At 39.8% G+C, this 21426-nt stretch overlaps 1 protein-coding gene across 1 annotated transcript; it reads left to right on the top strand.

Annotated features, from left to right (window-relative positions):
* Positions 1–358: 358 nt before the first annotated feature.
* LOC135463054 (matrix metalloproteinase-14-like) lies at positions 359–19934 on the top strand. Its single transcript, XM_064740373.1, has 12 exons — positions 359–496; positions 4283–4400; positions 7656–7766; positions 9494–9594; positions 10545–10746; positions 11801–11959; positions 14414–14497; positions 15405–15541; positions 16182–16323; positions 18586–18761; positions 19323–19382; positions 19872–19934. The coding sequence occupies exons 1-12, from the start codon at positions 359–361 to the stop codon at positions 19932–19934; spliced, it is 1491 nt and encodes a 496-aa protein (XP_064596443.1).
* Positions 19935–21426: the final 1492 nt, after the last annotated feature.

Genomic DNA, 21426 nt, shown 5'->3' with positions numbered 1-21426 from the left:
TACAGTGTTGACTGTGTAATTTGTTTAACACGCTGACCTCACCTGACCGACAAGGTCGTCAAGGACTCTAAACTGAAGTTTTCAGTTTTGTAAAGGACGTTCGTTCTGCCACAAGGTGACATTACTCTACGTCTCTGAACGGCTCGTTTGTGAGTTTCTGCGGGAGCAGATCAGGATGTTTTTGAGAGTTTAAAGAAGGAAGACTCGGTTAAGTTAGGGACATTTTTAGGTTTGTCCGTAAAGTCTTCATGGAGGAAAAGAAGTTCAGTATTTACTGGAAAATGATCTGGTCGAGCCCAGTAACAGTAAGTGGAGTTCGCCTTGTATTCTTGTGCCAAAACCAGATGGGACGTACCGTATGTGTACAGACTATCGCAAAGTGAATGCCGTCACTAAAGCGGACAACTTTCCCATTCCAAGGATTGACGACTGTATCGATGCCGTGGGACAGTCCAACGTTGTCTCCAAGTTTGACCTATTGAAAGGATTTTGGCAAGTACCGCTCACGCAGCGCGCTCGTGAGGTGTCAGCGTTTGCTACCCCAGATGGTTTATACCAGTACAAAGTCATGCCCTTTGGGATGAAGAACAGCCCTGCCACCTTTCAACGACTTGTGAACAACGTTACATCAGGCCTTAAAGGGTGTCGTGTTTACATCGACGATGTAATTATATTCAGTGACACTTGGGAGGAACATTTAACTATCATGGAGGCATTATTTGCGAGACTGTCCCAAGCCAATCTTACAGTAAATTTGGCCAAGTGTGAGTTTGGTTGTGCTTTTGTCACATATCTAGGGCATGTTGTCGGACAGGGTCAGGTAAAACCTATTAATTCTAAAATCAGTGCTATCTCTTGTTTTCCAGTGCCAAGTTGTAAGAGAGAATTAAAGCGTTTTTTGGGCATGGCAGGTTATTATCGTAAGTTCTGTAGGAACTTTTCATTTGTTAGTGAGCCACTAACTCAGCTGTTAAAGAAAGGTGCTAAATTCTTGTGGTCCATTGAATGGCAGAGATCTTTTGATAGATTAAAGGCCTTGCTAAGCAGCGGCCCCATACTTGTAGCACCTGATTTTAATTTACCATTGAAGCTAGCTGTTGATGCTAATGATATATCTGCTGGGGCAGTTTTGTTACAAGAAAATGAAACAGATCACGTTGATCACCCTATATGTTTTTTCTCTGGCAAATTTGACAAGTGCCAGAGAAATTATTCGACAATAGAAAAGGAATGTCTGTCCTTGATTCTAGCATTACAGCATTTTGAAGTATACGTGGCTTCGTCAAGTTGCCCCATTGTTGTGTATACAGATCACAATCCCTTAACCTTCTTGCACAAACTAAAAGGTAAAAACCGAAGATTGTTACGGTGGAGTTTGCTTTTGCAAGAATTTAATCTAGAGATTAGACACATAAAAGGGAAAGATAATGTGATTGCTGATTGTTTGTCACGTGTCTAGTTGGTTTTCTGCAGCTTTGTTTTTAAAGACTGTGGTAAACGTTATTATTATTCATAATTATGAATATGTTACCATATGAAGGGTGGGGGTGTTATGTATGACTATTTAACGTCTTCATGTACTGTTAGTCTGCGGACCTTTGTGAAAGCATAACAGGCCTTGTTATATGTGTACAGCGCGGACCTGATCGAAAGCACCTTGTTCAATGCTTTGTTTATTTTACTGGCTGTTCATTGGCTGTTAGTTCTGTGTTTAAAGACCGTTAAATCCACCTGGAGCGTATATAAGCCGTGTTTTCTGTGCAGAGAGGAGGTATTTTTGCTGCATCCACTGGGAGCCAGGAGAGTGTGCGATGCTCTCGTATCGAGTCCATTATTTTGATATGAGCTGGTGATGCCAGTTTCATTTGGGAGGACAGATTTTTATGCCGGCACCGTTTGTGTACCACAGTAGTACTGATGTCTGGTTTATGTGAATTTCTGCGGAAGTCACGTTTATTGGTGTTCGGATCTTTATTATGATTATACAATGTTGACTGTGTAATTTGTTTAACACGCTGACCTCACCTGACCGACAAGGTCGTCAAGGACTCTAAACTGAAGTTTTCAGTTTTGTAAAGGACGTTCGTTCTGCCACATGGTGACATTACTCTACGTCTCTGAACGGCTCGTTTGTGAGTTTCTGCGGGAGCTGTGACTGCTCTAAAGTGGATTATACCTCCATGCCTGTATTTACCCTGTGTTGTGCTCTGCGGGTGTGACGTCATTCAAAGGCTTGACTGTTCCAGTTCTGTGTAACCTGTGTACTGTGTTCGCGTTCGCCAACCTAGCGAAGTACCTGACTGGGACAATTTGTGACTTGTGTGAATTGTGTGTTTATCCCATGGTCTTTACGTTGGATCTCCTGGAATACGTTCCTTGGGATGCAAAGGTGAACTGGAAACTTTTAAAGACCGGTAATACTGATGTGTATGTAGTTTTATGTTGTTGCTGTTGAACTGTCTGTAAAACTGTACGTCTCATTTTATATGTATATAAAGGATTGTTTACATTGTAATATTGGGTCACTGAGTCTGTTTTCTGTTGCTGTATTCAATACCGTAACACAATTCACACGCCCCCTAATACCATGGCTCAAGTAGAAAACCAGGATTTACCTCAATTAGGACTTATTTTAACAGTTCTTGGAAATATTTAAGTTCTAGCAATTCACACGCCCCCTGGCACCATGGCTCAAGTAGAAAAACAGGTTAAAAAGTAGGGAAAAGAAATTCAGTCGTCGATGTTAATTGTAATTAAGAACACGTCACTCGTCTAAGCCTATGGGCTGTCATGTGACTTGCTGGGGAAGAAAGTTGTATCTTTGTATTATGTATCCCGTTGGTCGACTTCACTTGAGTCGAGCAGATGTTCAAATCTTGTGTTTCGACTGAAGTGTCATCCCTGACAGCCTAAGACCAACATGCTGATGACCAGTACGATCGTCTGGAGCACCTGTCTCACCGGGCTTCTTGTCCCTATTTTCTCAGCCCAAGATGTTACTGGAGGCGCTGGGGTGGTAAATATAGCCATTAACGGGCCTATTATGTTCTGTTCAGTTAACAAAGCAGGTGCATAACGCGCCGGCAATGTATCTATTTATTTATGTCTGCCTTTATAATGACTTTATTTACTTTAAAAGCAGTCAAAGACAAGAAGTTCAGACAGGTCTCACTTATGAAAGACGTACAGCATAGAGAGTAAAAACCGAACATGGATGAAATCGTCGAAATTAGGCCTCAATTTACTCTAAAAACACAATCTGTTAATTTTACCAGAAAATATGTTGTCTGAGTGATACTAGAATGTTATTATAACATAAGAATGTGTCATATTCAACATAATATCCTGTCATATTCAACATAATATCCTGTCGTCTAATAGATCTTTATGTTGAATTAATAGAATATGTGTGTTATATTTAACAGGGCAATCTGTTGCAATAGCAGAATACATTCTAGCATCACTCAGACAATAGACTTTCTGTTCAAATTAGCAGATTCATCTTTCAGTGTAGGTTATATTCTAACTGTTCATGTAAACTGTTAAAAAATATCAATTTTCACCTTATGTATGATATCATATTGAACTTGTAAGCATAATAAAACGTACGTATGTAGGACGACAGGGAATACAGCTCTGGTATTTTTTTTATACTGGAATACAAGGTGAAGTGTGAATTAACGCTTAACTGGCCTAATTTCGGCTATCTACGTCTTTCTAATAATTGCGTATTTTTTACCTGCGGCAATGCAACTATAGTATATAACAGCTGAAATACAAGACACGTTATGAGAGAGATATTAACCCCATACGTGAGGCCAACCGTGACGATGCAGTATTTGTCACTACATGATTCTCACACTTTCACATGCAATTTTTTTTGCGAGACAAATATTTTGATTATCGACAATTTATCAACTATCATGGTACACGATTTAGAAATCTGATTTCACGCCTTTATCTAGAACATTCTTTCAAACGTATCTGAAAACTTTTTTCTTTGTAGGAATCTTTCTTGATTTCATTCTTCATATACTGTCTTAGTTCTTGCGTAGTTTCTATTGTATGTTGTTTAGGAATTTTGCCTTGTTATTGCTAACGTGGAACGCTCATTTTGGTTGACGGCTGGTATGCGAATGTCTGTTTTCACGCTTTTATATACTTGACATTCCTACCAGGAGATTTTACATGTTAATACTCAACTTCAATTCCGATGGGAAACAAACGCTTTCCTTGTGTTACATATGTCTCTAGTTACGCCTATTTTCTATACCTATTTTAGGACTACCTGCAAAAGTTTGGATACCTAGATTCTCTGAATCCCGGCGCCTTGCGAACAGAGGAATCCTACATCAAAGGCTTGAGGATGTTTCAAAAGTTTGCAGGACTTAAGATCACAGGTAAATCAATCAATCCGTTAACCAACCGATCGGCAACCACAAAAGTTCAATAGTGAATCAATCACTGTTGGGTGGACAAATATAGTATAAAAAGACCAGAGTGAATAGAGCAAAACCAGAGCATTGACTAAAGAGAGATATTTTCAAAAAATATAGGAATGTGTTACCCCCAAGGACTAGCAAAGTTGGTGCCATTTCAGTGTTGTTTAACGATATTATCTAATTTCCAAATAATAGTAATAATCAAATTACTGAACTTATTCGTGGAGACATACATTCTCATACAAGCCGCCGCAATGACCCAAGATCGTCTTACCAATGCAGTCGCTGTGAGTTCAAGGCCAGCTTATGCTGGCTTCCTCACCGGCCGTAAGTCTTCTAGCAACTTGCGGATGGTAATGGGTTTCCCCCTGGCTCTGCCCGGTTTGCTCTCACCATTATACTGGTCACCGTTGTTGGAGTGAAATATTCTTGAGCACTTCGTAAAACAATAATGAAATAAATAAATAAACATACGGACGTTCCAGGTCAATGATCGCAAGGCCAATTGCCAAAAAAGGAACGTACAACACAAACTCCTAAAGAACACAGAATTCAGAGAACGTGAAGTACGAAATTAGGACGGAATCATGTCAAGCGAATCAGACAGCAAGTTTCAATATGGGAGACCAGTGCAGCCACTCGCTTTCTCTTGCCGCGTATTTTAAAAATCCACGGCTTGAGAAACGTGAGAACGCCACTATAGCTAACACCACGCGAGATTATAACGTTTGCTTGTTTTCTCTAGTCTTTTATTCTCGCCAAGTCAAAAACCCGCGGGTCGAGAACTCGAGAATGAAAGGTGACAAAGACCGTAAGCTTTCCGCGAGTTCTCGAGTCTCGCGAGTGGCAAAGCACTATTACTATCGGTACTATTTTCGGTTATTCGCCCGGGGTTTGTCAATAACCGCGCGAGTTTAGCAATAATATCGCGCTGTTTTACTTGTCTCGCGTTCTCGACTTCTCGACTAACATGTCCGATCATAAACCTGCGTGTCGAGAACACGAGAGTCGAGTTTTTTGTTATTCTCCCTCGCAGTTTGTCAATAACAACAGTTCCGGCTTAGAAGTTAGATTGCAACACTTTCTAAGCCTTTTGTACACATGGGGTTAAATTTAGAAGTTATGAAATCTTCTATTTTAGATTTCACATGCTTTATCTGAATATTAAAAAAAGCTGGAGGTAAAAAGTTTTTTTTAAATGAAGCAGGATAAAAAACATGTGCCCTTAAGCAAAGACTGGGATCTCATCCGTGCATGACACAATAATGTGGCCTGCTTCTATGTATTTAAACTGTTAAATGCCATCGGTGTACAGGTGTATCCCATATATACGAACTCGCCGCTATTCTTGCTAGCAATGGCAGAAAACGGATGTGTATTGATAATTACTTGCCCAGTTTAATACAAAATTTACTCGCCCTAAGGATATCGATCGTTTCTTTACGAGCTAAGTAGGGTGAAGATCGTGGACATAGCAACGGATGACCTGTACATACCTCATATTACGTCGGTTAGGCGGTTAGCAAATACCACAGTACACGACGTTATCTAAGGTTTCTTACCTTAAAGGTGCCGACTGCGAAAAAGTTGTGCTGCTGTTTTAGATGCCATCTACATAAAGTAGTTTCCCTTGTGTCTCCGGTGTTTCCCTTCAACCATCAACTCACTCATGTCGCTATAGTTAGAAACAGGGCTGCCAATGACTGCCGTTTTGACTGGGTTACCTCCCCTTTGAAAGGTAGAACTCGGTACTGAGCGACCTACCATATAAGTTCAGTTCTGCCGTACCGACCGTTGGGAATTACGAAAACTTTATCATACATTACCGATAGAAAGGAAGGTCGTATTTCGTTTACTAGACTTATAATTCACAATGGTACATGTGCTATGCACGAGCGAACGTTGCATTGTGTGAATGTTTCAAGTCAAACGTTTTCCTTGATTCTAACCGGTTTACCCACCTTATAAGGTCACTTTAGCGGGTTCTTTTGTGAATTTCTCATCATACAAAATTGAGGGATTGCATAAAAAGTATCGCAAGAGCTTTATGCGGTCCTCAAAGCGCATATTTACATACCCGATATTAAGTGAAACACGGTCATCGCAAAGGCGTCTTTACATATACATGTATAGTGAAACGTACAGGCGAGTGTAACTGATGTGTACAAATGGTTATTTTATTTATTTATTTGATTGGCGTTTTACCCCGTGCTCAAGAATGTTTTACTTATACGACGGTGGCCAGCGTTATGGTGGGAGTAAACCGGGCAGAACAGGAAGAATACTGACAAACACCTGCAGATTACCGGCAGACCTTCCCATGTACGGCTGGTGTGGAAGACAGCATGAGGTCATTGGTGAGAGGTTTCTGGGCTATTGTGCTGCGCTAGCACGCTAACCACTAGGCCATGGAGACACGGACGCACATATATAAAAACATGTTGACCCTTACACAATTTAAAATTTAAATTTTAAACTAAATTTAAAGAACATATAAACATGCATGTATAATTCATAATCTCAAAATATATAAATAAGGACGTGGTGAGCTCGTATGGTCTAATGATCAAGAATCCACCGTTACAGAGCAAAAGGTTGTGGACATGACAGTATGGTTGGAGGGTGTCTTGAATATGCTATTAGGATGGGGGTTTTTTATTGTTAAAAGTTAGGCCACAATTGTATTTTAAATAAGATTTAACTAGGTTTACTAGGAAAAGGGGCATGCATGACCGAGTGATAGCGTGCCAGCGCGGTGCAGTAATTTATATGGGGTCACTCTGGTTTCAAGTGCAACTGATGCTGGCTGCCTCTCCGGCTGTAAATGAGAAGGTTTGGCAACAACCTGGTTGCGGTCTTGGTTTTCCCCAGGCTCTGCCCGTTTCCCTCACACTATAAGCAACAACAGAAAATCGTCTCACTGATCAAAACTGAACGACCCTATGCCAGAACATGGGAGAGTGCTAATATGTAGCAACGTCAAAGGGGCGTCATCACTACCTGATACCGCGAAGAACTTCCAACTAGCATCAAGAAATCTGACACCTATCCAAATTATAAAAAATGCCCACCATCCACTAGAAAATGCCATTCACTAGAAATTGTTGGTGGGGGGCAAAACACTCTTTCAAGTTTTCAGAGTGCTGCTAATAACTTTGTAAACAACATATCTTTCAACACCGTAATGAATGCAGTGGTGATGTTTTCTTCCAGGTAGATTAGATGCGGAGACAAAAGCTACGATGCTGTTGCCAAGATGCGGAGTTGCTGATCAGGCTGGAAATGCCTTGCGTGTCAGACGGAGACGAAGGTTCGCCACGCAAGGTACGAGTGTGAATGAAACTACGTTTTTGAGGAAATTTTTCTTAGCTTATGCTAACTGTAATAAATATGTACAGGCCCTAATTTCAGGTGCAGAGTAGAAATTTCGAGAAAAAAATAAAGTAAAAGTGCTTTGGCATGTTAGAACTACAGATTTGGGGAACTAATGAAAAACTACATGGATGTTAATTTCGATGACTTGTTGATGAGTATGTTCACTGATATCCCAAATAACTATTCGTCCATGATAAAGTTGGATTTATCTCATGCGTCATCAGTTAAAATTTTAATATTTAATGTGATCTATATAGTTAATCTCAAAAGGTAAAAGTGTGGCTAAGGGCAATGTATTTGGAGTGATCGTAGTAAGTATGGACGTAATGGGTTCACAGATTTTAGTCAAATCTGACAGTCATTTAGAATTCGTCAACCCTTTTATGGACGTTCACTTTTGATGTATATTTATTTATATGATTGGTGTTTTACACGGTACTTTAGAGTATTTCACTTGTGCGACGGCGGCCATTATTAAGTTGGGAGGAAATTGTGCAGAGCCCGGGGAAAAAATACGACCATTCGCAGGTTGATAGAAGATCTTCCGGGAGAGGAAACCAGCATGAGCTGGATTTGAACTGACGGCGACCGCACTGGTGGGAGACACACGGGCCGATATTCAGCTCTCTGTAAATTTGGTTATATGTTGGGAAATAAAGAATGCAAAGTCACTACTAGAGTCTATTGCATTATATGAGTAGAATGCATATCTTTAAGTCGGTCAGTTACAAGGAACTATACAAAACTTCATCACCTTAATAAAGTTTCGTGGGGGTGGGTATATGGGAGGGACGTGAGGGGGGATAGAGTTAGGAATGTTTAGAGTGAGCTGTTAAGTTGCTTGTCTCCTGTCTTTGGGACACAGGAAGTTAAGGCTCAAAACCGGTCTTGGACAGGGAATTTGTAGATGCCCCCACTCTCACTGCGTGTGGGGTCTTGCGGACAGTAAGCGGTCGACAACGCCTGTGTTTGCACAATCTATCTGGGATGTATAATTTGGTAGCAACTTCTGAATTGAATGTGCTGTTACGCAACTGCAGAGAGACCCTGCTGGGAGCTAGATATGCATATTATGGAGGACAGAAAGTATTGATGAGCCACGCATAATCTTTTCTGTTATAACGGATGTGTTTTGTTTTCATATCTTCCTAGCCAGTCCCTACCTTTTAGCTCTGTGTTCATTTTGTTCACACCTAAACAATAAACCATAAAACCAGGGCTTGTATTTTGTGGCTTTGCTGGGGACATGAACCCTGTCGTTACATATCCTTCATTAAAAAACCAACGGCCTTCCACTAATATAGTGTGCATATCTATGCTTCACATGTAGGAAATTTAGTCAGGCACTTGCCAAAGCTCGATGGTTCCCACCGGGCACTCTTGTTTGCTCCACCCATAGAAGTGACCGCCATCGGACGGTTCTTCAGTGACATTAAAGGAGACAGAATCTCTTCTGATTGGCTGGTTGGTGAGATGGGCGTGTCCAGGCTATACCTAGCCTAAACCGAATTTTATTTATGACATTTATTCAGTCGTGAACAAAGGCTGTACCCACTGTCAGCCAATCAGCGTCGATTCCGTATCCCTTTGAACAGCAGTCAAATAAAACAGATAAACAAATTCTTCTCCTTCTTCACCTGACAGTTTTAACGATGATTTTTCATAACTGACTCCAGGCAGCAAATGGCCGAAGACTTCTCTAACGTACAAGATAAGGCAATATACCCAGAAACTGGCGAGGAATCAAGTGGAAGATGCTATAAAAAAAGCCTTTAAGGTAACATTGAACCCTATATAGTAGCAGATGTATATTTACTTACCTATTTATTTACTTAACCATCACCATGGCTGAAGCAGAATTAAGTACAAAAGTGCCGTAACGTTAATTGCAATACATTAAAAGTTCATTGGATTGAAAGGTCTCAAATAACTAGGCCGTTTACGCAGTTCTTGGAACAAAGAGTTAACCAGGGTGATGGTTAATTTATTGATTTGAACGGTGTTTTACGCCGTAGTCAAGAATATTTCACTTATACGTCGGCGGCCAGCATTCTGGTGGGAAGAAACCGAGCAGGGCAGGGGAAACCCACGGCTATCCGCAGGCTGGTGAAGGAGTTTCTCATCTGCTACCGGAGAGGAAACCAGAATTAGATGGACTTGAACTCACATAGACGGTATTCAGGAGAGGCTCCTGCATTGATATTTGCGTCGAGCTGACTCGATGATGATTTCGGCCATGCAGGTTCCACCAGGGTGGTAAGCATAACTGCAACTATTTCAATCTATTTTCATTTGAGTGTTTTTTTAATCCTATGCCAGTAGAGCGTTTTGAGTAAATTCCAGAGCAATGACGTCTAATAAATTTTAGTTAACATCACTGCATTATTATTTGTCTAATTCTATTTAATCGGTGGTGATAGAGAGCGTAAATTTGATAGTGTTTAAGAATATACATGTCAGATTAAAACCCGGACTGAAGTAACTTGAAAAGAAGTCGGAATTAATGGGCTACACGTACCTGTGACCATTTGCCAACTGTTACATTGTCGTCGCTTCTCTGATTTTACTCTCTCTAATGCAAGTCTTTATTATTGTATTCTTGCGTAAACCATGATTCTTGGTATTTAAGCATTTACATGAACAGTTCGAATAATGCTGTATCTTTTTATACTGCCAACACGATTAACCCCTCTTCTGGGTATATACACTTATGTTCTTTACGTACAGGTATGGAGTGATGTCACCCAACTTGAATTCCGAAAAGCGTCCGGCACTGTAGACATTGACCTTGACTTCGCTCGCGCTTCCCATGGTGACGGCTATCCTTTTGACGGAAGTGGAAGTACACTTGCGCACGCATTCTTCCCTCAGTATGGAGGCGACGCTCATTTTGATGAAGATGAACGCTGGACACTCGGCACAAAGCAAGGTAAGTTTCTGATATGGAAATAATACATTGATATCCGTTACAATTGTGATTCTTATTGTGTCTTATTACACTCGTTTTGGAGGTAATTTTTCATGTCTCCTAATTTCCCTTCTACTATGATCAGAAAGTTTCTAAAATTATGTCGTCGATGAACATACTGCGAACCCGGGGCCTGCCTAGTGCCTCGCAGTTGGGCTCTCCCTCCGAGAGAGTTGTTAACACCGTAATGGTCAGGACTGCAGGCTACTTTAAGTAAAAGGACGCTGAAATATGATGTAATGTTCATCATACAGACAACTGAAACTGTGCGTAAAAATACTTTCATTTAGTTTTTCATATTTTTATAAGAGTGTTGAAAGACATTTATATGTATGAATACTATGGTAGGCTCTACGAGCCATACTGAAGGTATCTAGTAACTCTAACGTCACATCACCTTTTTTCCCTGATGTTTTTCAGAAGGAAAGAATTTTTGAGAACATTATTGCAGTAATCTTTTCTCATTGGTAAAAAAGGTTATTCCAACATTCAGTGTCGTGATTAAAATTTTAAAAAACTTCCTGTGACGTCAGAGTTCCTAATCTCTAAATCTACGGCCCATAAAGACCACCTTACAATTCAAATGTTTGAACGCCTTTAAATTTTTTCACAAAAATCTAAAAATAAAAAGTGAAAATGCATTTATGCACAGTTTTAAGTGGTCTATTTAGTGATGCCCTCTTCGATTTCTAGAGGTTTTTTTTCATTTAATGCTCGGTCTGATTGCCGAAGAATGAGAAAAACTGTAGTTTAAAGACATTTCTTTACGCCTTAAGAAGAAAGCTGACAAGTGTGTTTTAGCTATTCAAATGTCATTGCTGCTTTGCTTTTACTCTCTGTGTTATATGTCTTTAATTATAAATTACATTTACAAACGCATATGTCAGGGCAAATCCTAAAATGCATATTCGGAAATAAAAACCAAACATTTCAAGTGTCTTAATGAATTTCAGAAATTGCATTTAGGTACGTGACATTCTGTCACTTAGTAAAATATGATCCCCCCCTGCACCAGGCATAAACCTCGTCCAAGTCGCAGCTCATGAGTTTGGTCACTCTCTCGGTCTGGATCACTCCGAAGTCAGTAGCGCCGTAATGACACCCTTCTACCGAGGATACCTGGAAAACTTCAAACTGGACACAGATGACATATTAGCCATTCAAAGCCTGTACGGTAAGTTGTCGTTATAATGTGTTTCCATTCACAGTCCTTACGGTAAGTTGTCAATATAGTGTGCTTCAATTCTCAGTCACTACGGTAAGTTGTCAATAAAGTGTGTATCCATTCTCAATCATAACGGTAAGTTGTCATAATAGTGGGCTTCCATTCTTAGTCATTACGGTAAGTTGTCATTATAGTGTGTTTCCATTCTTAGTCATTACGGTAAGTTGTCATTATAGTGTGTTTCCATTCACAATCATTACGGTAAGTTGTCATTATAGTGTGCTTCCATTCACAATCATGACGGTAAGTTGTCATTATAGTGTGTTTCCATTTAACAGCATTTACGGTAAGTTGTCATTATAGTGTGTTTTCATTCACAGTCTTTACGGTAAGTTGTCACTGTGGTGTGTTTTCATTCTCAGCCATCACCGTAAGTTGTCATTATAATGTGTTTCCATTCACAATCATTACGGTAAGTTGTCATTATAGTGTCTTTCCTTTCTTTGTCATAACGGTAAGTTGTCATTATACTGTGTTTCCTTTCTCAGTCATAACAGTAAGTTGACATTATAGTGCTGTTCCATTCTCAGCCATAACGGTAAGTTATCATTATAATGTGTTTCCATTCACAAGTATTACGGTAAGTTGTCGTTATAGTGTGCTTCCATTCACAATCATTAAGGTAAGTTGTCATTATAGTGTTTTTCCATTCTCAGTCATTACGGTAAGTTGTCATTATAGTGTGTTTTCATTCTCAGTCATCGCGGTAAGCTGTCATTCTAATGTGCTTCCATTCACAATCATCACGGTAAGTTGTCATTATAGTGTGCCTCCCTTTAATAGCATTTACGGTAAGCTGTCATTATAGTGTGTTTCCATTCTCAGTCATAACGGTAAGTTGTCATAATAGTGTGCTTCCATTTACAGCCTCTGCGGTAAGTTGTTATTATGTAGTTTTCCATTCACAGTCACCACGGTAAGTTGTCATTATAGTGTGTTTCCATTCACAGTAATTACGGTAAGTTGTCATTACAGAGTTTTTCCATTCAAGGCCTGTACGGTAAGTTATCATTATAGTGTACTTCCATTTACAGCCTGTACGTTATGTTGTCATTAAAGTGTGCTCACATTCACATCCTTTACGGTAAGTAAACATTACAATGTACTTCCAGTTAAAGAATTTATGGTCAACTAACGTTATGGTGTACTTCCAGTCAAAGCCTTTATGGTCAACTAACATTATGGTGTACTTCCAGTCAAAGCCTTTATGGTCAACTAACATTATGGTGTACTTCCACTCAAAGACTTTATGGTCAACTAACATTATGGTGTACTTCCAGTCAAAGCCTTTGTGGTCAACTAACATTATGGTGTACTTCCAGTCAAAACCTTTATGGTCAACTAACATTATGGTATACTTCCAGTCAAAGCCTTTGTGGTCAACTAACATTATGGTGTACTTCCAGTCAAAACCTTTATGGTCAACTAACATTGTGGTGTGCTTCCACTCAAAACCTTTATGGTCAACTAACATTATGGTGTACTTCCAGTCAAAGCCTTTATGGTCAATAAACATTTCACAAATCATTGAAAACTGTTGACTACTTCTCTTTCACGATTCCGTCCTACTCTCGTACTTCCCCTAGAAATTTCATGCTTCTTTCTTGCATCATTAAAAACAGCTGACCGCTTCAATTTCCATTTTTGGCTGACTGATGACATAAGAATGTTTTCAGAAACATTACTGGAGAATGATTGTAAGCCTCAGTCAAAACTTTCTGTATTTTTCCTCTAATTGCTGAATTATGCACTTCCACAAAACATCACTTTCGGTATCGTTATTTTCTGTTGCTACGCAATGGTTATTATTAATTTCAGAAGTTCAAATTAACCCCAGTTACGAAAGTTAATGTATGTACGAAACTGAATGATGAATCATTAAACCACGTATATATGAATGTAGAAGGCCTATCGGCAATGTCTGGAATGAGGGAGATTAGAGAACTTTTTGATAGCTAAAAGCTCTCTGTGTCTGTCTGTCTCTCTTTCATTTGTGTGTGCGTGTGTGCAAAATTTCTTCCCTACTCACAAAACTGATTACCGTTGCACAGTAGACAAAATGACAAGAAAGCGTAATAGCTTGCAATCACTTGCCATCAACAATAACGATAGATTCTACATGGCCCACATTATCGACTGAGTGAGTGAGTGAGTGCTTGGGGTTTAACGTCGTGCTTAACAATTTTTCAGTCATATGACGACGAAGGAATCCTTAGGGTGTATGTAATGCACCTCCTTGTTGCAGGACGGATTTCCACCGCTCTTTTATCTAGTGCTGTTTCACTGAGACTACTTAGCGAAGGCAAGTAAGCAGCCCCGGCCGAGCCGTGATACTGATACGGGTCAACCAGTCGTTGCACTATCACATTATCGATGACCTTGTACTCTCTGTTTACCCTTCAGATATCAAACGTCTTTCACTCTGTGAGTATTCCAAAATTGACGCGATCACTAGGATCAAGGACGGACGAACCTTCGTCTTTGCTGGTACGTAGCCCAAAGATTTGTTCCACAAAACTCAACAATCGGCTAAGGTCTGTTAGTCGGCTAAGATTGTTTGTCGGCTAATTTTTGCCGACTAAGGTGTATAGGTCGGCTAAGATCTGTAGGTCGGCTAACATTTGTTAGTCGACTAAGATTTGTAGTCTAAGGTCTGTTAGTCGGCAAAGAGACATCTTGTACTGAAAGAATCTGATGTAATCAAATGTACCACTTTTAAAGCTTCCAAATTTACTCCTGTCTGGCCAGTCCGGGCATGACGTAGATATTTAACTAACAGTGTTTCGACATGCAAATGTTTTCATTGTGAAACGGCTTATTTATATGTTTGTACAAGACATCTGATGATGCAGCAGCATTTTGAGTAATTCTAGACCAGTAACGTCCAATAAATTTCAGTTAACACAACAGCATATATTTTTACTTAATTCTGCTCAAGCCATGGTGCTAGGATAGTTTGGGGAAGGGGGGGGATGTCATTTGATACGAAGTAGGTATTTACATGAACAGTTTATAGAATAAATCTCTAGCTGAGGTAAACTGGCAAGAGGCCGTATTTCACCGGTGGCCAATTATCACCCTGTTGTTGCTGCTCTGGTTTTGCTGTTTATGCTTTAGTCTTCTGTATCAAACAGATACCCCTGTTTGTTACTAACATTATTTAGTATATCATTACTATTTCTTACATATCCCTTTGGGAAATGGTGTTTTCGTTTGTATCGGAATTGTAAATTGCGATTTTCGGACAAAGTTAAAAACACGGACCATTCTCCTGGCTCATACGTTGATGTTGTTTTGCTGTGTAAACGTTTGATTCCATAACGTTTGTTATATTCAAGGTATCGTTTTATTATTGCGTGAATCAGCCACGTGACCGTTATATTCTGCTTTACAGGAAAAAACTATTACCCTGTGAATAATGCGGGCAACGAAGCAGGCAACCCCCGACGAATCAGCACGGATTGGGGCGGAGTGGAGGGACCAATCGACGCAGCCCTTACAGTCACACACGGAAACACATATTTATTCAAGGTTTTAACATTTTTTTATTTTAACATTTAACACAAGCTATTATTGGCTGATACCGTGAGTACGATCTCCCATAATGCATCAAACTCTTTACAGTGCACGTGCCGTTTTATACCTTTACTTTACATCTGTGCCACCACTAGCAAATTTTGTGTACAGAAATATTGAACAACGCAAAGGTTTCTGAGGTCACGGTGATGAGTCAGGAAGTGATGTCAGAAATTATGAAAAACTCTTGTCCTGACTTTGTTTATATGAATACTTGATACACACGCATCCTCTTAAATCTAAAACAGTACGGTTCTAACTGGTACTAAAAACGATATTATGGATGAAAACTGATTGAATAATCCCGCTCGAAGACACCAGTGAGTGAGGCTAAGCCTAAACAAACCTCCGGGTGTCATTCTTGTCTGTTTGTGGCACGGATGTAAAACGAGCGTAGAGGGCGGCACTTGTGATGCAGGCAATATCCACGCCGAGTAGTCCTGTTTCCTCACTGGTCGACCATAATTACAGAATGGAGGATCAGTCCTCGGGCGGCGGGGTGGGGTTAAGGTTTGGGTAATGGGTATAAAAATTTCCTGATCACTTCGATTTAGAGCTGACAAAAATCTATATGTTTCTGTTGATCACATAATAGGGCTTGCAGTACTGGAAATTCGAAAACCTGCAGAAGTTGGATGGATACCCCCGCCACATCGCCGATGGATTCCCGGGAATCCCCAGCAACCTTGACGCAGCCTTTACTTGGAGCGGTAATGGACTAGCTTACTTTGTCAAAGGTAAGAGTTTTGTTATGGCTGCCTCAGGAGTTATTCCCCTTGTCAAACTTCCCAGTCCAAAGATAACAAATGGAACAGATGACAAAAATGTGAATGTTTTTCAGTCCTCTGTCAAAAGTGGTCTGGGAGTGTTGCCTCAGCGGTTATCGTCGCGCTGACAGGCCATCCGTCCTCCGTCCATCCGCCCGGCTGGCCATCCATTCGGTTGTCCGTTTTGGCGTTAGCACTCGATGCCCTGAACAGATTATGCGAAGTCCACCAAACTTAAACCACACTTCTGTCACGAGGAAGAATGCCCTAAGACTTTCAGCGACAATGAACTACCTTTTCAAGGATATTGGGGTCATTAAAGTTATACTAGGAAGGATGATACTAGGTGTTTTCAAATTTGTTACCAAAGTTTCATGAATATACATAGCATGCAAAAGGCATGTAGCTGAACCGTCTTTAGTTTCAATGTTCAATTTCTTAGTCTACCTGACCACCCATCCATTGGATATATCCCGGTAAACACTCCGTCTCTACAACAGTTGAGCCAAAACATATAGATCACTTATACTTTGCCACGAAGAAAAGCCTATTGATTTTCAGTGACCATATTCATTTTTTTCCCAGCTATTCCTGGTAAACATTTTAAACTAGTGAACCCTACTGAAACCTACCCTGGGTGATATGTCCCATTTTCAAGGTCATTGTGTCCTTTAAAAATGATGTTACGAAGGGCTTGTAAACATGGATTATCTTGAGGTTTCCGACCAAAGCGTGCACACTAAACCCACATGACGTACATCCAGGCATGTGAAGACGAACCATTTTAAATTTTAGTGTGTCACGACCAATATCTGGCCGGTTTGTCCATCCGTTTGTCTAGTGAACAGTTCAACACAAATTTACCCAGCTTATAACTTGACATATTTATTTATTTGATTGATCTTTTTACGCTTTACCCAAGAATAGTTCACTTATACGACGGCGGCCAGTTTTGTGAGAGGAAACTTGTCAAAGAAAGAACCTGGTAGGTTCTCAACGATCTTGATCTGTTTTGGATCTGTATAAAATGCATTTATTTATACTGTATTAAGGAATCAAATGTAAACAATGTAGTGAAATTAACCCAAAAAATTGTCGCCCATAAGAAAATATTTTTGTTTTTTTATGCTTTCCAAATTTTAGATGCTCTTAAACAAGATATGCACCATCCCTGCATATACTTGTTACATGTACTTAAGACCGTGAAGCATTGCATACATAACGCTGTATTTCTTGTCGAGCGACTCACTGGCGTCAATCACATAGAGCAAATCGTAGCTGGCGGTCCACAACAATCCCAAAACAAAAACTGAATTACATTGTTCAGCACACAGTTTTTGTAAAAAGAGAATTATATATTTGATTTTTGCATGTATAAATTTGACTATTTCTGCCTTCTTTATCATTTAGCCCACAAGAAATGAAAACAGTGTTAAAATTCATGCTTAAATTTTTTTGGGATTGTATAAAGTAAACACAAGAAGTTAGAAGACAAATGCATTAAAGGAGATGAAAACGTTAAAATGTTTTCAAAATCAGGTGAAAGAGCTTCAAAACTTAGGGCTTGCAAATATGGTCTTTAATATTTCTTTTATTTGAGGGGGGGGATCAAGAGAAAAGTGTATTCGAAAATATTTTTGTAAAGTGGTTATTTGGGACCAACGTTTGGTATTTATCATTGCTGCATAATAATGTTCTAAATAAGGATGTGATGTTTGTCTAATTAATTTATTTGAATGTAAATTTGTATTATATCGAAACGTATGCATTTAACCTAAATTATGATAATATTTATGAACATATTAAAAATATAAATATATTTATACTCCAAATTGAGGCTTAATACATTTGTTAGTTGAAAAGAAGAAATTCTAGTGCAAAAGTATTTATTAAACCTGTGATACATCCTCATTTATGACATTATTAAACAAAGACTATAAATACCAAAAGGTGATGAAAAATACCCACCATACAAAAATTATTATCAGTGTCTTTTTCTTAAGGAAAAGTCAGCAAAAATATTGAAGACCACATTTAGGAATAACTTTCCTCATTTTTTCATCTAAACTTTATGTCATTTTTATGTTTTCTCCACCTTTGATAAAATGTTGCCCCGTAACTTATAATGCCATACCTCATGACCAAAAAACCGTCTTCAATTTAATATATTAAAAACGAGATGAAAAACATTCGGTGTTACATTTGATGTCTGTATATTCCTTCTTTTGTTAGGGACCCAGTACTACCGGTATTCGTTAAACGCAACCATCGCAGCTAGATACCCGCAACCTTTACAGAACTGGCGTGGTTTGCCTTCTACCATTGACGCAGCATTTGAGTGGCAAAACGGCCGTACATACTTCTTCCACGGACAGAATTATTACAGATTCAACGACATACTGTCAAAGGTAATGTATATAGTTTTAAGTGTCTCCTGATGTCAGATATCTGCAAAAAGCCTAGTATGATAATGTAATATTAGATATGTACAACATAGAGACCAGAACAGTCAGGACAGTGTGATAATTGGCATATGGCCACACGTAACCGGTGAAATACGGCCCCAAGTCAGTTTACTGTTTTCTTATAACTGTTGATCTAAATCCTCCCAACACAAGAAATTGTGCAACTCAGGAAGTGAAACTGAATATAATTGCCACACAAATGGCCACACGAAACCGGTGAAACACGGCCTCAAGTCAGTTTACCCCAAGTGATGTAAAAAGGTAAATAGTCCCCCTAGCCCAAGAAACTGTGCAACCCAGGAAGCGACACTGAATTACTGACGGGTGCTGACACCTTTGTAATTCATTGTCTTTTTTAAAGTATATTATTTAAACATTTACACGAACATTTAGAGTAAAAGTTTTACATTAGCACAGTGCGGCAGCGGTAGATCCAGGATGTATCCTGGGTCAAGTCACACTCTAATACTCTAAAAGAGCATGTTGTAACCTTCATGTGTCCAGCACGAAAGGGATAACCCGTATGAGCATAATGGCTCGGCCGGGGCGGCTTACTTGTCTCCGGTAAGGCGTCTCAGTGAAGCAGCACTGGATAAAAGAGCGGTGGAAATCCGTCCTGCAACAAAGAGGCACATTACATACACTCTAAGGATTCCGTCGTCGTCATATGACTGAAAAATTGTTAAGCACGACGTTAAACTCCAAGCACTCACTCACTCTTTGCCTGTGTGGATCGCATGGATGTAGTTCATAGGATGCGAAATCCCACTTATGTTTCTTTGTATACCCTCTTCTTTTTAAGGTTAACGAAAAAAAAAAAAAGACAAACAAACAAAAAGTGCGAATTCATGGTACTTGCATAGTACATTCCCTCGTAGAGTCTTTTACACCCACCCCCCGTGTTAAAAAAAATGGATCATGTTAAAAACCAGTATATCATTAATTAGACAGAGAGACATGCCGACAGATAAAGCAACTTACATAGCTTAATCGTCTCTGGATACCTTTGTCAAACAAAATAACACTTGTTCACCGGTTGTTCTACTGTTTCAGGTTGACTCTGGATACCCTTTGAGCACCACCAAAGAGTGGTTTGGCTGTCCTTCCCGGCGTTGAGCATGTAAAATAAATATGGAAGTTGATGTCACCAAGATGAGAAAATTGGCTAGCCCAAATTTTCTGACTAGAACTTGCAGCATGAATTGTGATAGGCCTGACGGCATGTTGCAGTTATAGTTAGAAGCCGCTACATTTGAAAAAAATTAAGAGTTTCCAAACAATGTTGATGACCCTAAATTACTCACCTTATTCTCCTGTTTCAGCTGCAGTCAAGCACGAATAGACCTTCTCTCCTAGTCTACAATCTTATTTCTTCCTTGTTTGTCCATTGTCAACGATATTTTGACGAACAAAATCACTCACATGGGTTTATCAAGCCAGCACGGCGCAATGACCCAGGAGCCTCTCACCAATGCGGTCTCCGTGAGTTCATGTCCAGCTCATGCTGGCAAAGGATTCTTACGAACTGGTTTGCTTGAAATCCTAATAAAGCATAATGTATTTGTGCATATGGTACAGCTCGAGAATTTTCGACTTAAACGACAGTAGTAAGTTTTAAGGACGGAGGAAACCGGGGTGCCGGGGTAAAACCACCCAGTTTGGCATGTTACTCAAGAACGTTTCCACGTGCGTGTGATGTACATATACACAACGACCTTAACTGAGCACACCCACCCCGACCCCCGGTTTTCACTGTAGCGATTTTGTACACATGCCATTAATGTTGTATTGAATCAAACGAGTTTAAAATGTGATTGGTTGTGAACTCTGTCATCATTTGGCTAACGAAAAACGACAAAATGATTGAAATCCATGTGTTTTATGATAACACACACGCATTTCTATCACCACTGGATTTGATGTGAAACAATGACCCTGCTAGGCTTACCTTCTGGAGTGAGAAGTGGTGAAGCAGTGGTTGAAATTACTCAATAAAAACGTCATTTGGTATCTCTTAAAGCGTTTTACGTCAGTATCGATTGTATCCGCTGTGAGACTGGATGACAGACTGAACCCTTCTCCTCATACCACCTGTCAACCTCCTAGTACTGTGATGGGCATGTTGCTGCCATTTCTCGCAAAAGGCAGCTCCCAATTGGACCAGATCATATACAGGTGGGCCCATTGTGTGCACACGTGTAACTTTATGCTCCAAACATACACATCCATGACCCCATGGGACTCTCACCAATGCGGTCGCTGTGAGTTCAACTCCAGCCCATGCTGGCTTCTTCGCGTGTTGTACGTGGGAAGATCTGCTGGCATCTTAATGCTGGCCGCCGTCGTATAAGTAAAATATTCTTGTGTACGGCGTAAAACACAAATAAAAATAAGTAAATAAATAGATAAAAAAATAGGAACACCTGAAGTAGTGAAACTCACTGTAGTTGTGAATGAGAGTTTCTGACACTTTTGTAAGGGTTCTTTTCTATCATACAAGTCCGGAGACCCGGAATCAAACGCGGGTCGGGTCATACCAAATACTTTGAAAAGCTAAAAAGTTCAGCACTGAGAGGTTACAGCAAGGAAACTTGACTGGCTGGCCCTG

The sequence above is a fragment of the Liolophura sinensis genome, chromosome 2 (assembly GCF_032854445.1).
Source record: "Liolophura sinensis isolate JHLJ2023 chromosome 2, CUHK_Ljap_v2, whole genome shotgun sequence".
Classification (NCBI taxonomy): domain Eukaryota; kingdom Metazoa; phylum Mollusca; class Polyplacophora; order Chitonida; family Chitonidae; genus Liolophura; species Liolophura sinensis.
The sequence above is the reverse complement of the archived record's forward strand: the minus strand, read 5'-3'. Positions and strand labels throughout refer to the sequence as shown.